At 44.6% G+C, this 17,676-nt stretch overlaps 1 protein-coding gene across 1 annotated transcript in view; it reads right to left on the reverse strand.

The window, feature by feature from the left end:
• Nucleotides 1-14,658: 14,658 nt before the first annotated feature.
• Nucleotides 14,659-17,676, reverse strand: part of BCLAF3 (BCLAF1 and THRAP3 family member 3) — a 134,651-nt gene continuing 131,633 nt past the window's right edge. The window contains exon 13 of the mRNA XM_040338227.1: nt 14,659-15,141. Within this exon, the coding sequence (XP_040194161.1) occupies nt 15,112-15,141 (30 nt within the window). The 3' untranslated portion in view covers nt 14,659-15,111. The remainder of the gene's footprint in view (nt 15,142-17,676) is intronic.

Genomic DNA, 17,676 nt, shown 5'->3' on the forward strand with positions numbered 1-17,676 from the left:
TAACTGGGTTAACAGCAGCCAGGCCACCACCGCAGAGGACATTTTGCAACTAATGCTCCTGGAGCAATTTTACAATCACATCCAGACGGATGTCAAAGACTGGGTGAGAGATCGCAGGCCCATGACTCTACCAGAGGCCGCTCAGTTGGCGGATGAATATGCGGATACTCGCATTTCAACAAATATCAATTTTTATTTTTATGAATCTCCTGTGATTGTCACTTCAGAGCCATAACCTGCCCCCTCCCATAGCGGGACACCTAGACAGCGGCGCACAGACCCGTCCGCCGTCTTCACACTGACTTCTGGTGACCCTGCAGATCGCACAAAGACTTGGGGACTGACCGGCGTGTGATCTGACGACCCGGTGGCATACCTGAGTCGGAAGCTGTTGCAAAGGGAGGTCATTTACGCCACTATTGAAAAAGAGGGGTTGGCCTTGGTATGGGCACTCAAAAAGCTCACACCTTACCTTTATGGCCGGGCTTTCACTCTCATCACCGATCACAACCCCTTGGTGTGGCTTAACCGGGTTTCAGGGGACAACGCCCGTTTGCTACGCTGGAGCTTGGCCTTACAGCCCTATGACTTTGCGATTCATTATCGCCCAGGCAAGCAAAATAGGAATGCCGATGGATTGTCACGCCAAACGGAGTTAACCTCGGACTAAAAGCTCTGAATCAGTCAACCCTACTGGACCAGGAAAGGTCCAACCGAGTTGCCGGAGCAGGAAGAAAAAGGGGGGCCATTGTGAAGGACTTTTTGCCTATATGCTTCAGTTTAATGGCGATTCCAGGATGGGATGTTCTTTTTTGGGAAGGGAATGCTTGACGGGGATATCATTCTACTACTGTCACAAGGTAAAAACAATTTTTTCCCCTAAATAACTTCCTTTACCTTAGTGCAGTCCTCCTTCACTTACCTCATCCTTCGATTTTGCTTTTAAATGTCCTTAATTCTTCTGAGAAATCCTCACTTCCTGTTCTTCTGTCTGTAACTACACGCAGTAATGCAAGGCTTTCTCCCTGGTGTGGAGAAAGCCTCTTGAGGGGGGGAGGGGGGCGAGCAGGAGAGTCAGGAGACTCTCTACTTTGCAGATAGAGAAAAGAGCTGTGTGTTAGTGGGCATCCTGACACTCCTGCTCGCCCCTTCCCCCCTCAAGAGGCTTTCTCCACACCAGGGAGAAAGCCTCGCACTACGGTGTGTAGTTACAGACAGAAGAACAGGAAGTGAAGATTTATCAGAAGAAATAAGGACATTTAAAAGCAAAAGCAAAATCAAAGGATGAGGTAAGTGAAGAAGGACTGCACTAAGGTAAAGGAAGCCATTTAGGGAATTTTTTTACCTTTACAACCCCTTTAAGTGCTAACATTTGCACAAAATGCATCTACCGATTTGTCCCCTGCTCCATCTGTCAACCACTTGTCATATGAAGCTTCAAAAAAGGATTTTTGGAAGTGCTGCTGTCCGGAAACATTTCCTTATGTAAAAATGATCAGCTTGATGTAATTGACCTTATCAAAACATATGCTTATTTATACTTTGTATTACTACTCAATGGCAGTTTTTTTACTGGATTTTTTTTGTTTGTTTTTTATAAAATTCTCTGGGCCAGTTAACTCATTGAAAACAAAGTGGGGTCGTTAAAGTGTATTGTATACATTTTGTAGGGCCAGCACACTAAAATTGTGGATGCTCAAAATTGATTTATGTACCTGTCAGACAACAGGGATTGAATCTGTAAAGGCCCAGCACTGAGGTTGGCGTCTCCATACTAGACGCATCCTTCCGAGTGTGCTTACTCACCAGCCACTGTATCCATCACACAGACAAGCACATAGCCGGCTGGTTGGCTAAGAAATTTTGTAGCGCGGTCTGCAGAGCTTGATGGGGACCTGGGAGACTAGTTTCCTATCTGGTCCACCTTGCTGTTGATTGACAGTGCCTAGCAGTGGGTGGATCCATAGCCACTATTCTGTGACTCAAATCATCCAAAACCACATTGCACTGAATTTCTGTACGTTCCTGTAAAATTCTGGTGAAAACCAGCACTAAAACTTTGATCAACCACAAGAAAGTTAAATAAAAAATATTACAAGTCATGTGTAACAGCATTTAAGATATATGAATATATTGTAGTACACAAATACACCACTCATAAGCAAACTGGAGCCTCCCTGTCAAGAACCAAGAAAGTCATTCCAAAATGTGTCACTGAGGAAAAACTAAGATCCGTTTGATGTTGGAGTAATTCTTTGGCAATACTGACCTTGGCTCCCAGTGATTACCTTGCATTGTCAAAACTATGGCCTGGATTCACGTAGCACTTACGCCGACGTAGCTTGAGATACGCCGCGTAAGTGTAACGATGCACCGTCGTATCTGTGCGCTGTGCCCATAGAACTAGATACGCCTGAAAATAGGCTTCTTACGACCGATGTAACTTGCCTACGCCGGCATATCTTGGGCGCATATTTACGCTGGAGGCATATGGGAAATTCGATTCCCATATGCAAATGAGTGAGATACGCCGATTCAAGTCGTACGTCCGGCGTAATGTTAAGCCTCATAAAGCAGGGGTAAGTCATGTTAAAGGGTCACTAAAGGAAAAAAATAATTTGCCTAAAATCAATGTATGCAAGGTAGACAGACAGAATAGTGTAATGATTCTGTTAAAAAACGAGTAAATACCTATTAAATTCCTTCAACTATATCACCTCCGGCGTTCTAGTTTCTGTTCTCTCATTCACTTACTGGTTTGCATCGTTTGTTCATGTAAGAACTACATTTCCCAGTATGAATTGCGGCACGCCCAGTAATTCACACCTCCTTGAAGTCTCTAACATGTAGAGAGCTTCCTGCCACACAGATGTTGTTCCCAGGAGGGGGTGAGCACGTTACTGACCACCACAGTAAAGCCTCCCATCACGGTGGTCAGTAAAATCAGACAAGCAGGAAGTGAACAGAACAGAGAAGAAATAGAGCAACTTCTGAGCAAAAACGAACAATGAGGAAGTGAAAAGAGGAATGTCTGCAGGTAAAGGATGCTTATTATGAAAATTTTTTTTTCCTTTACAACCCCTTTAAGGTATGGACCAGGGAACAGCCGTCGTATTTTACGTTGTTTACTTAGTAGTACGTGAATAGGGCTGGGCGTAGGTTACGTCACGTCGTACACAGTGATTCAACGTATCTTATGGAGTATTTACGACGTGATTCTGACGCGTGCGTACTGGGATGCTTCCACGGGACGGCGCATGCGCCGTTCGTTCGGCCCATCATTTGCATGGGGTCACGCTTCATTTAAATGGATCACGCCCACCTTCCACCTACTTTGAATTAGGCGGGCTTACGCCGAGAAATGTACGTTATTCCGGTGCAACGTTGGGAGCGAGTGCTATGTGAATACTGTGCTCGTCGGCGTAGCGTATATTCGATACGCTACGCAGGCATAACTATGCGCCGATCTACCTGAATCCGGGCCAATATGTCATGTGGTTCCACAGCAAAAGCAATACATTTAATTTTTTTGTTCCCTTGGGGAGATTTCCCTTAACTTCTTGTCCAGAGGTGTAAGAAAAAGTAGGAGGAAATCTGCCAAATTAAGAGGGATTACAATTTTAGACAGTTGTCATTGAAACAGCCGGCAACCAATAGAAGACGTCTCCATAGCTCACTCCCAGCTCCCAAGACTCCCTATTGCTAAATGAGGCAACCCATCACATTAAACCACCAATACAAGGACTATGGAGGTGGGAAGGGTCATCCTAAATAAAAGTATTTATTTGCATATACTCTAAGTTAGTGACAAGTTTACTTTACTCTCTTGTCTTCCCCTCTTTTGATGAGCTGCAGCCTCCATCAGACTCTTCTGCATTTGACATTTCTGGGACTGTCAGATGCCGTTATCCCCATCCACCAGCCCCTAACATCACTGCAGGATACAGTGGTGGTATATGGCTTAGTGGATAAAACAATAGCACACAGCAATGGACACAGGGATTTATCATACTAGGACATTTTGAAAGTTGAACTCCAGGTATAATCTTTATTGCACACTTACATTGGTCTAGTGTAATTATGTATATCTCATGCTTGTAGGTCTGCCGGGAAAGTCGACAATCAATATAGTGGTCGGTGCTACTAAAGTGATAGTAGCGATCTTCCTGGTCCTTTACCAAGTGGCTTCCCCACTGCATACTGACCACTCGCTCGGGCCTGGTATCATTTATAGAATGCCTTGAATTTTTTTTTAATGAATGAAGGCACGGTGACGTCAGGATATCCCCCTAGTCTAATCAGAGAATGCCTTGTATTTAATGAAAAAAATATAAGGTGCTCTGTAAATAGTGGCAGTGCCAAGTAAGCACTCCACCCTTTGTGTTCTACATGCAAAGTGGATGCCACTCAGCACAGGAGCTGGAAAAGATCACGCCTATCACGGTAGTAGCGGCAGCTACGACAGCAATTTTCAGCGCCCTCAGTTGGCAGATACGAGATATACTGTGTTATATATACTTTGTTTGAAGTCTCTGTGGTGCCATTGAGAATAAGATTAATTTCCTCAATATTGATCATTAGCATGCTGTTTTAATGAAGAATTTCTCTGCTATGATTGGAACTTATTAGCGCAGCTTCTCTTTTTTATTTATCTAATATTGTGTGTATCTCACTTCAAGCTGCTGCTTTGTTTTATTTGAATTTTTGGTGGAACACTAGCGTGATTTCTTACCTATTACTGAGATATACTGTACATACTTACATTGAGCCAAGCTAGACCAATGCAACACAGATCATGTCTGTTCAGCTTTCAACATTTCCTGTGTATATTAAATGCCACCATTTGTCCACTAAAAGAGGAAAAAGGAAGAGGATAATGATGAAATAAGGACAATTTCCCTAGAGACTTTTTAAAATGGCAACGATTCCGTAAAATACACAAGAAAATAAACAATACACATTCTTCCATAGAGATTACACATCTTTAAGCTCTTTCACAAAGAAAAATACATGGGCACAAATAGCACATTACTAGAAGCAGAACAAAATAGAAACTACAAACCAATATAAATGTTGGGAACAATGGCACCGTTATCTTGTGTTTAGGAAAAATACATACAAAATAAACATATTTATGTTGTGATGTTTTTTCCTTTTTTTGTGTAGTTTACATGTTTGTTTGGAACACACCAATATAGAGTGCTATAGAATGATGTAAATTACAAATGCTTTCAGAAATAGAAGTGTTAGTAGTTTATTTATCAATTATCAAAATGGAAAGTAAATGAAGAAAAGAGAAACCCAAATCAAATCAAGATTTGGTGTGACCACCCCTTTCCTTCAAACCAGCTTCAATTCTTCTAGGTACACAGTTTTTGAAGGAACTTGGCAGATAGGTTGTTCGAAATATCTTGGAGAACTAACCACAGATCGTCTGGGGATGTAGCCTGCCCCAAATCCTTCTGTCTCTTTGTGTAATCACAGACAAACTTGCTGTTGAGATCAGGGCTCTGTGGGGGGCTAAACCATCACTTCTAGGGCTCCTTGTTCTTTATACTGAAGAAATATCTTAATGACATTGGCTGTATGTTTGGGGGCGTTGTCCTGCTACAAAATACGTTTCAGGCCAATCACAAACTTCCCTGATAGCATGTTGGATAAGTACAGCATCTGCCTGTACTTCTCAGCATTGAGGACACCATTGATCCTGACCAAATCCCCAACTTCAATTTCAGAAATGCAGCCCAAAACTTGCACTTGGAACCTCCACCATACTTTACTGTTGACTACAGACACTCATTATGGTACCATTTCCCAGCCCTTCGTAGAGAGGGCGAGATAGTGTGAACAGTGGCTGAATTTAATGGCCAACTCCCAGGTTGTCTTTATTGGCTGGTTCTAACCAGACTATAAAGCCACTCCCAATATTTAGCAGAATTTAACCACACTCACTTTTTGCTTTGGCGTGTGTAGTGGCAAAGAAAACATGTACTGAGAGAAATATGAAGGCTGCCGATTCTGGCCTACTTTGAAAATTGTTTTTGGCTTGGAGTCACCGACTTGCAACAAGCATCCTGCTAGCACATACAGGTAAGTACAGTTGTGGCCAAAAGTTTTGAGAATGACACAAAAATTAGTTTTAACAAAGTTTGCTGCTAAACTGCTTTTAGATCTTTGTTTCAGTTGTTTCTGTGATGTAGTGAAATATAATTACACGCACTTCATACGTTTCAAAGGCTTTTATCGACAATTACATTACATTTATGCAAATAGTCAGTATTTGCAGTGTTGGCCCTTCTTTTTCAGGACCTCTGCAATTTGACTGGGCATGCTCTCAATCAACTTCTGGACCAATTCCTGACTGATAGCAACCCATTCTTTCATAATCACTTCTTGGAGTTTGTCAGAATTAGTGGGTTTTTGTTTGTCCACCCGCCTCTTGAGGATTGACTACAAGTTCTCAATGGGATTAAGATCTGGGGAGTTTCCAGGCCATGGACCCAAAATGTCAACGTTTTGGTCCCCGAGAAACTTATCACGTTTGCCTTATGGCACGGTGCTCCATCGTGCTGGAAAATGCATTGTTCTTCACCAAACTGTTGTTGGATTGTTGGAAGAAGTTGCTGTTGGAGGGTGTTTTGGTACCATTCTTTATTCATGGCTGTGTTTTTGGGCAAAATTGTGAGTGAGCCCACTCCCTTGGATGAGAAGCAACCCCACACATGAATGGTCTCAGGATGCTTTACTGTTGGCATGACACAGGACTGATGGTAGCGCTCACCTTTTTTTCTCCGGACAAGCCTTTTTCCTGATGTCCCAAACAATCGGAAAGAGGCTTCATCGGAGAATATGACTTTGCCCCAATCCTCAGCAGTCCATTCACCATATTTTCTGCAGAAGATCAATCTGTCCCTGATGTTTTTTTTGGAGAGAAGTGGCTTCTTTGCTGCCCTTCTTGACACCAGGCCATCTTCCAAAAGTCTTCGTTTCACTGTGCATGCAGATGCACTCACACCTGCCTGCTGCCATTCCTGAGCAAGCACTGCACTGGTGGCACTCCGATCCCACAGCTGAATCCTCTTTAGGAGACGGTCCTGGCGCATGCTGTACTTTCTTGGGCACCCTGAAGCCTTCTTCACAAATGCAGTGGAAATTTTTTTTATGGGATGAAGTTAATTTTCATGGCAAAGAGGAACTTTGCAATTAATTGCAATTCGTCTGATCACTCTTCATAACATTCTGGAGTATATGCAATTTCCCATCTCAAAAACTGAGGCAGCAGACTTTGTAAAAATTAGTATTTGTGTCATTCTCAAAACTTTTGGCCATGGCTGTAGCATTTAAAAAAAAAAAAGAATTCAGCAGTGGCAGCCTAAGATACCATACACACTATTAAATTTTCTGCAGATTTTTGTCTTCAGATTTACCAAAACCATGTAGTGCAATGGCCTACCTGCTTGAATACAAATTGAAACTCGTATGCCTTGTACACACGACTGGTTTTCATGACGAAAAAACTGCAATTTTTTATATTGGTCGTGAAAACCGGTTGTGTGTATGCTCCCTAGCAGTTTTCTCGACCAAAAAAAACTGAAACAGCTCTCTTTTTTTCTCGTTGTTTCCCATCATTTTTTTTCGTCGCGAAAAACGGTCATGTGTATACTTTTCCGAGAGGAAAAAAAAACGTGCATGCTCAGAATCAAGTATGCAGCCCAAAAGCAGCCCAAAGGGTGGCGCCATTTGAAATTAACTTTCATTTATAGTCCCGTCGTACGTGTTGTACGTCACCGCGCTTTGGTCGGACATTTTTTTGCATGGACGTGTGTATGCAAGTCAGGCTGGAGAGGAATCTCCCCTACCCGGCTGACAGATGCAGTGGGCGGGGCTGAGATTCCCCTGCTAATGTTAGCCGGGAAGCGAGGAGGAGAGGTTACGCGACTGCGGGGAGCCGCTCTAAAATACAGTAAAGGAGTAATTTCTTTTAATTAAACACAGAGAAAGGAGCACCTGTTATTAGAGAACCAGTAGGATTATATACATTTTAAACAGTTATGAGAGCAGCAGGAGTGGAGGGGGTGGGCACTGACACAGGGGCAGACAGGCAGGGAGGGATTGGGGGAGGAGGACACAGGAGAGCTGCGGATGACGGAGGCACGTAAACTGACCACGGTGTCAGGAAAAAGTAGTGAGAACAACTTTTGAAATTGCATTTACATGTTACATTTACAGTGAGGAAAATAAGTATTTGAACACCCTGCTATTTTGCAAGTTCTCCCACTTGGAAAGGAAATCATGGAGGGGTCTGAAATTGTTATCGTAGGTGCATGTCCACTGTGAGAGACATAATCGAAAAAAATATATCCAGAAATCACAATGTATGATTTTTTTAACTATTTATTTGTATGATACAGCTGCAAATAAGTATTTGAACACCTGAGAAAATCAATGTTAATATTTGGTACAGTAGCCTTTGTTTGCAATTACAGAGGTCAAACGTTTCTTGTAGTTTTTCACCAGGTTTGCACACACTGGAGGAGGGATTTTGGCCCACTCCTCCACACAGATCTTCTCTAGATCAGTCAGGTTTCTGGGCTGTCGCTGAGAAACACGGAGTTTGAGCTCCCTCCAAAGATTCTCTATTGGGTTTAGGTCTGGAGACTGGCTAGGCCACGCCAGAACCTTGATATGCTTCTTACAGAGCCACTCCTTGGTTATCCTGGCTGTGTGCTTCGGGTCATTGTCATGTTGGAAGACCCAGCCTTGACCCATCTTCAAAGCTCTAACTGAGGGAAGGAGGTTGTTGCCCAAAATCTCGCAATACATGGCCCCGGTCATCCTCTCCTTAATACAGTGCAGTCGCCCTGTTCCATGTGCAGAAAAACCCCCCCAAAGCATGATGCTACCACCCCCATGCTTCACAGTAGGGATGGTGTTCTTGGGATGGTACTCATCATTCTTCTTCCTCCAAACACGGTTAGTGGAATTATGACCAAAAAGTTCTATTTTGGTCTCAAATGACCACATGACTTTCTCCCATGACTCCTCTGGATCATCCAAATGGTCATTGGCAAACTTAAGACGGGCCTTGACATGTGCTGGTTTAAGCAGGGGAACCTTCCGTGCCATGCATGATTTCAAACCATGACGTCTTAGTGTATTACCAACAGTAACCTTGGAAACGGTGGTCCCAGCTCTTTTCAGGTCATTGACCAGCTCCTCCCGTGTAGTCCTGGGCTGATTTCTCACCTTTCTTAGGATCATTGAGACCCCACGAGGTGAGATTTTGCATGGAGCCCCAGTCCGAGGGAGATTGACAGTCATGTTTAGCTTCTTCCATTTTCTAATGATTGCTCCAACAGTGGACCTTTTTTCACCAAGCTGCTTGGCAATTTCCCTGTAGCCCTTTCCAGCCTTGTGGAGGTGTACAATTTTGTCTCTAGTGTCTTTGGACAGCTCTTTGGTCTTGGCCATGTTAGTAGTTGGATTCTTACTGATTGTATGGGGTGGACAGGTGTCTTTATGCAGCTAATGACCTCAAACAGGTGCATCTAATTTAGGATAATAAATGGAGTGGAGGTGGACATTTTAAAGGCAGACTAACAGGTCTTTGAGGGTCAGAATTCTAGCTGATAGACAGGTGTTCAAATACTTATTTGCAGCTGTATCATACAAATAAATAGTTAAAAAATCATAAATTGTGATTTCTGGATTTTTTTTTTTTTATTATGTCGCTCACAGTGGACATGCACCTACGATGACAATTTCAGACCCCTCCATGATTTCCAAGTGGGAGAACTTGCAAAATAGCAGGGTGTTCAAATACTTATTTTCCTCACTGTATATGAGATTTTAGTGAATGCTTTTAGATCTACTTCAAGGATTCATTGCCACTAAAGTGCATTCGATTAAGGTACGTGCCACAACATACTTTATTGTGTATTGTGGGACACTGCATTACCGCTGCAATTTTTTATCATGGCCCACCTCTAGGGTTGGGCGAACCCAAACTGTAAAGTTCGGGTTCGGTACGGACTTTGGGTTTTTCCCGGACCCGAACCCGAATAATTGGAAAAAGTTCGGGTCCGGGATCGGAGTTCGGGAAAAAAAATGCGCGGAGGTCCCCGCAAATTCAATAACCAGACCCTTTATGCAAAAGAAGGAAAATATGGACAGCTATGACTAAGCATTGATATCCAATGCGAAACGCGTCAGCTGTTTTTCCCACTGTATGCTGGTACCTGTAGTGCATTTTTCCTTCACCCAATAAAGGGCACGTCTTTTTAAGACTTTGGAGTGCGGCTGTCCATATTTTCCTTCTTTTGCACATCCTGTGCATTGCCGGCACCCATTGGTTCCTGAGCGGACAGTGATTATCCTAGTGTGCTCACCTGGAGCGGCAGTTTCCCTACCAACCAGACCCTTTAGGTTTGGTATGGATATTAACCACTTCCATACAGGGCACTTACGTACCTTCCCGCCCAAGCCAATTTTCAGCTTTCAGCACTGTCGCACTTTGAATGGCAATTGCGCGGTCATGCTACACTGTACCCAAACAAAATTGGCGTCCTTTTTTACCCACAAATAGAGCTTTCTTTTGGTGGTATTTGATCACCTCTGCGGTTTTTTTTTTGCGCAACAACTAAAAAAAGACCGAAAATTTTGAAAAAAAATTAAGTTTTTTATTTTTTTCTGTAATTTTTTTGTAAATAAGTACGTTTTCTCTTTCAATTACGGGCACTGATATGGTGGCACTGATGGGCACAGATGAGATGGCACTGATGGACATCGACGAGGTAGTACTGACGGGCACAGATGAGGTGGCACTGATTGGCGGCGCTGGTATGCGGCACTGATGGGCACACATAGGCGGCACTGATGGGCACTCATGGGCGGCACTGATGGGCACTCATGGGCAGCACAGATGGGCACTGTGGGGTGGCACAGATGGGCACTGTGGGGCGGCACAGATGGGCACTGTGGGGCGGCACTGATTTACTTGTTGCCAGTCAGTGCCCATTTGTGGGCACTGATTGGCATCTTTTTTTTTCCCCCCCAGACTTTTTTTATTTTTATTTGGACTTTTTTTCCCCCGTTTTTTTTTGTTTTGCCCTTCCCTGGTGGGCATCCCTGGTGGTCCATGTGGCGATCCGAGGGGGGGCTGCGCTGATAAACAATCAGCGCAAACCCCCCTTGTCAGGAGAGCCGCCGATCGGCTCTCCTCTACTCGCGTCTGTCAGACGCGAGTGAGGAAGAGCCATCGACGGCTCTTCCTGTTTACACCGTGATCAGCCGTGGTTGGACACGGCTGATCACGTGGTAAAGAGTCTCCGTGAGAGACTCTTTACCGAGATCGGTGTTGCGGGGTGTCAGACTGACACCCCGCAACAACGATCTCCGCGATGCGCGCCCCCGGGGGCGCGCAGCGGCTCAGAATCCTGAGGACGTCATATGACGTCCAGTCAGGATTCTACAACCACTTTGCCGACGTCAATCTGTCATTGGCGGGCGGCAAGTGGTTAAAGGGAACCCCGCCATCAATTAAAAAAAAAATGACGTGCGGTTCCCCCTAAATATCCATAACCAGACCCGTTATCCGAGCACGTTGACCTGGCCGGCAGCAGAAAAGAGGGGGGGACAGAGTGCGCGCTGAAGCTGTGACATTACTTATATAGAGGAGGCAGGGCCACCCGTCACGTGACCCCGCACCCTCTGACACGTCACTGGGTAAGCCCCGTCTTCCTGGGCTTCCCCTGCCTCCTCTATATAAGTAATGTCACAGCTTCAGCGCATCATTCGCTGGGCTGTGTCCAGCGGTGAGAGGAGGTCGGGGATGCTGCGCTCCGGATGAATGGATCTTCTCATCGCTGGAGCGGAGATCACCCGTCGCTGGATCTTCTCATCGCTGGAGATCACCCGCAGCCGTCGCAGAATCAGGACAACGTTGAAGCAGGAAGCCGGGAACGAGTGGATTATCACCGCTGGAGTTTTTTTCTTTTCTTTTTATTAATAAAGGACTTTATTCTACGGTGTGTGTGTGTGTGTTTTTTTTTTTACAAGACTTTACACTTCCTTCGTGACATGGTAGGGGTACAGTGCCCCATTACCATTTTACACAGGGGGGGGGTCAGGATCTGGGGGTCCCCTTTGTTAAAGGGGTCTTCCAGATTCTGATAAGCCTCCCACCCGCATACCCCCACAACCACCGGGCAAGGGTTGTGGGGATGAGACCCTTGTCCCCATCAACATGGGGACATCCTCCCCATGTTGAGGGCATGTGGCCTGGTGCGGTTCAGGAGAGGGGGGGCGGCACTCTGTCCCCCCCCTCTTTTCTGCGGCCGGCCAGGTCAACGTGCTCGGATAACGGGTCTGGTTATGGATATTTAGGGGGAACCGCAAGTCATTTTTGTTTTAACTACTAGCCGACCAGCCACCGTCATTATACGGCGGCAGGTCGGCTCTCCTGGGCGAGAGCCCGTAGCTATATGTCCGCTTTTCGAGCGGTCACTAGGGGCGCGTGCGCGCCGCAGGTGGCACGCGCGCGCCCCCCGCCGACTCCCGTGCGTGTGCCCGGCGGGCTCGATCGCCGCCGGGCACCCGCGATTGCTCGTTACAGAGCGGGGACCGGGAGCTGTGTGTGTAAACACACAGCTCTCGGTCCTGTCAGTGGGGGAAATGCTGATCTTCTGTTCATACAATGTATGAACAGAGGATCAGTGTTTCCCCTAGTGAGGCCAGCCCCCCCACAGTAAGAACACACCCAGGGACATACTTAACCCCCCCCCCTAGTGTTAACCCCTGCATTTTTATAGCACTGATTGCTTTAAAAATGCCAATGGTCCCAAAAATGTGTCAAAAGTGTCCGCCATAATGTCGCAGTACCGATAAAAAATCGCTGATCGCCGCCATTACTAGTAAAAAAAATATATTAATAAAAATGCCATAAAAATAACCCCTATTTTGTAAATGCTATAACTTTTGCGCAAAGTAAACCAATCAATAAACGTTTATTGCCATTTTTTTTTTACGAAAAATATGTAGAAGAATAAGTATCGGCCTAAACTGAGGAAAAAAAAAGTTTTTTTATATATTTTTGGGGGATATTTATTACAGCAAAAAGTAAAAAATATTCATTTTTTTCAAAATTGTCGCTCTATTTTTGTTTATAGCGGAAAAAAATAAAAACCGCAGAGGTGATCAAATACCACCAAAAGAAAGCTCTATTTGTGGGAAAAAAAGGACACCAATTTTGTTTGGGAGCCACGTCGCACGACCGCGCAATTGTCAGTTAAAGCGGCGCAGTCCCGAATCGCAAAAAGTGCTCTGGTCTTTGGGCAGCAATATGGTCCGGGGGTTAAGTGGTTAAATTGACGGCGGGGTTCCCCTTAATATCCATACCAGACCTGAAGGGTCTGGTTATGGATATTTAGGGGGAACCGCACGTCTTTTTTTTTTTAAATGGACGGCGGGGTACCCCTTAATATCCATACCAGACCTAAAGGGTCTGGTTATTGAATTTGCGGGGACCTCCGCGCATTTTTTTTTTCTAAAAGTCTGTGTCCCATTGACTACAATGGGGTTCGGAGTTCGGGTTCAGGTTCCCGAACCCAAACTTTTTTTTTTAAGTTCGGGTTCGGACCCGAACCCGAACATCCAGGTGTCCGCTCAACTCTACCCACCTCGAAGCACATCTTGTGTTGGGGTACATTGTAGCATGATCGCTCTGTAGATGCATAAAATATTGCAAGATTACACTGTTCTTGAAGCATTATGGTAACAGGCACAGTTTACCGCACTCTACTACAAAATGATGGTGTGAACGGGCTAGAAGTGTGTATATGCCCCGAGGAACAGGATTCCAGCAATATCTTAATAAAGATATAAAATGAAAATCAACACCTGATTGTTAGACGATCATCACACACCTCAAGCTGCCCAATCGCTCCTTCGTCCTCCGGGACAGCTAGGTGCCTAGGCACAAGAGCCTGATCCCACTCTGTACAGCGTTTCCATGCAAACAAATGGGCTTCACATCTATAATGTCATTTAGATCCGATTTGGCTTGACAGGCAGCAAATGCTGCATCGTTTCACCTAGGGCCCTACGTGTGCACCCTGTTTGTTTTGCACCTGAGTGGTTGTAATAGGCAACACAAAAACATACACCTATGCCCAGGGCCACCATCAGGGGGGTACAGGCAATACACCTGTAAGGCGCCCGGAGGTCTCCAGGGGCCCGGATGGCAACCCCCTTTTTTTTTTAAACATTTTTTTTATTATTATTAAAGGGCTCAGAGGTCCCCAGGGGCCCGGAGGTCCACAGGGCCCCCAGATGGCAACCCCCTTATTTTTTTTATATTAGATTTTTTATTTATTTGTTTTTATTAAAGGGCCCCGGATGGCAACACCCCCCTTACTTTAACTTTTTTTTTATATATATATTTTTCTTTTTATTAAAGGGCCCAGAGGTCCCCAGGGCTTCTCAATTTGCGGCAGCAGCCCCCCCGCTTCTCAATTTGAGGTGGCAGCACACCCCCCCCCCCCCCCGGTTCTCTGCTCCAGGGGGCCCATGCCTGAAGCTGTGTAACAGGCCCCATAATTCCTGATGGCGGCCCTGCCTTTGCCCCTCTGAGTCTTAAAGCACAGAACCCAGCCAGCATCAAACAATTCAGGCACTTTATTAACATTAATAACACACAAACCATGAAACAGAATTTTACAACTAACAAAACAAAACAAAAAACACAGTATGGAGAAAATCCAAACAAAAACATGCTCTTATTGAGGAATATGCACAATAAATAAGACAGCCCCACAGGTGGGATGATCACTGCTTGAAAAACATTTTTTACTGCTTTGCATATATTTTTAGTTTTCTTGCAAAAAAAGTAACAGGGAAACTTAGTAATCTTCCATCCCAATGCTGTCTTTACAAAAATGTGAAAACCGTAAAAAAGTTGTGCAGCATTCTACTACCGAAAAATAGTTAATTTTCTTTTATCAAGACTATTGGGCTTGTAATGCCAGTGCTCCTGAAAGTCACATATCTAAATCTAGAAGTCCTTTTTTGTTTCTGTTTTTGCAGCACAGTCTCTGTGAAATCCAGGGAAGAACATTATATTCTTGCAGCGGGGTTCCCCCATCCCTGTGGAGAGAAATGACAGAATGCATGAGTGAAATATTATCCAGCTAGTATGAAATACTGATTCATAGTACAGTCTTGCTTGTCTATTTTAATGTAATAAGGGGGCCCAGCGACAGAAGGAGCAAACCCAGCTGGTAGCCAAATGGTGAAATGCTGATCAGCTCTGTAGGTGGTAACTGAAGCGCTCATGTAAACTAGCTATGTGTGTTTGTACACAACATTTAGCAGGAAGGTCAGACAGGTAATGATAAATACTTCTGGTAGGTGGAAAAAGTACACTTTTACTGGTTTAAAAGGGTAAAGGAAGTTTTTACTCTTTAGTCTCGTGATCCTGGATCGCTGTAGCCTGTAGATACCTCTGGTGCCCAAAGCAATACCCCTCACTAAGATTACCTCTTGCAAACCTAATTTACTGGTCTTACCCTAGCTACTATGATACCGAAAACCATATATTAGATGACATATTTCTACTGATGGGAAAATGTGGCTGATAATTACACAAGGCAAAGGTGCCTTTTCGCCTACTGTGCCCAAAAGTAAACCTGGTGCAGGGTTTAACAGCCCACCAGACGATACCTTCAAAAAATGTTGCTTTTATTGCTTTGGGGTCTCCTACGACTCTCTTCCCCCTAAAAACACATAGCAGAAATGTTCGAATGCCTATATTTGACTGTGTTGCAAAATTTTCTGGTGCTTATAAATTAAAAAATGATGCCAAAAGCACTGTGAAAGAGACCTGCCAGAATAGAGATTTGGAAGCTGCTACTGATGACATGTCAGCGAGGGAGCAGGCTCCAGGTAGACATATTTAGCTTTGTATCCCAGAAAGAGCATGCATCAAGTAAAGTGTTGGGACGCCTGATATGCACATACATCATAAGTGTTCAAGTTTTTTTTTTCTTCCTTTTAGCATACAGTCCCTGGTGCCCAACATGTGGCTTGCTGGTGCTCAGTGTGGTTTTCCCAATGCAAAATTGTTTATACTTCTACGAGAGCTGCTGTCAAAGCTCACCACCATCTTGTTAAGTTAGGAGTGCTGCTCCTCTCCTGGTCATCAACTCCTGCCTTTGAAGCTGCTCCTCTCCTGGTCATCAACTCCTGCCTTTGAAGCTGTTCCTCTCCTGGCCATTCCCTCTCCCCTTTGAAGCTGCTCTTCCTCTGGCCATCACCTCCCCTTTAAAGCTGTTCCTCTCCTGGCCATTCCCTCTTCCCCCCCATGAAGCAGCTCTTTCTCTGGCCATCTCCTCTCCTTTGAAGCTGTTCCTCTCCTGGCCATTCCCTCTTCCCCCCGTGAAGCAGTTCTTTCTCTGGCCATCTCCTCTCCTTTGAAGCTGTTCCTCTCCTGGCCATTCCCTCTTCCCCCGTGAAGCTGCTCTTCCTCTGGTCATCTCCTCCCCTTTGAAACTGTTCTTTTTCTGGCACTTCCCTCTACTCCGTGAAGCTACTTACCTCCTGGCCATATCCTCCCCCCTATCCTGGTCACCTCCCCCCATAAAGCTACTATAATATAGATAGATAGATAGATAGATAGATAGATAGATAGATAGATAGATAGATAGGCACAGGGCAGGATTTGCTGCAATACACCCCTAAAATAGATCAAGTAGTATATTCAGTTGGTCCAATTTTGTTTTTGATTTGTATGCATTTTTTTTTACATTTTGCCCATGTATCTATGAAATCAATGTTTTTGCCCAAGCCATTTTTCAGCTTTCAGCGCTGTCACACTTTGAATGACAATTGCGCGGTCATGTAACACTGTACCCAAACAATTTTTTTTATTATTTTCTTCACACAAATAGAGCTTGCTTTTGGTGGTATTTGATCACTGCTGGGTTTTTTATTTAAAAAAAAAAAGATCAATTTAAAAAAAAATATATATATATATGTTTTTTTACTTAGTTTCTGTCAGTAAATTTTGTAACCAAGTAATTTTTCGCCTTCGCTGATGTGTGCTGATGAGTTGGCACTGATAGGCTGAGCTGGTGGGCATTGATGAGGTTGCACTTATGGGCACTGATGTGGAGGCACTAATATGCCGCCTTATGGGCACTGATAGGTGGCATTGATGGGCATTGTTAGGCGGCATTGGTGGGCACTAATAGGCGGCATGGATAGGCAGTACTGATGGGCAGCAGTAATAGGTGTCACTGATAGCCAGCACTGACTGGCATTGCTAATGGGCACTGATAAGCAATGGTGGGCTCTGATTGGTGACACTTACACCGCGCGAGAGCGGTTGTTCAGGAACGACGTCATATGACGTCCACCCAGAACGAGAGCCGCACCGCTTCGTCATTTCACGGTGGGCGGGCGGCAAGCAGTTAAGAACTGACAAGTCCTGTGAACAAAACCACATATCCCACAATCCATGGGTCTCTCGGTCTAGCACTGGTGAGGGTAGAAGCAAAATAGTAAATAGTATTTAGATCTGACACAGATAGAAACAGGCAGAGCAATTAACAGAGCACTCACAATGCTGGAAGAGATATGTTTTCATCACATCAGCATTTCCACATTTGTGATGAAACACAG

This window comes from Rana temporaria, chromosome 2, assembly GCF_905171775.1.
Source record: "Rana temporaria chromosome 2, aRanTem1.1, whole genome shotgun sequence".
Classification (NCBI taxonomy): domain Eukaryota; kingdom Metazoa; phylum Chordata; class Amphibia; order Anura; family Ranidae; genus Rana; species Rana temporaria.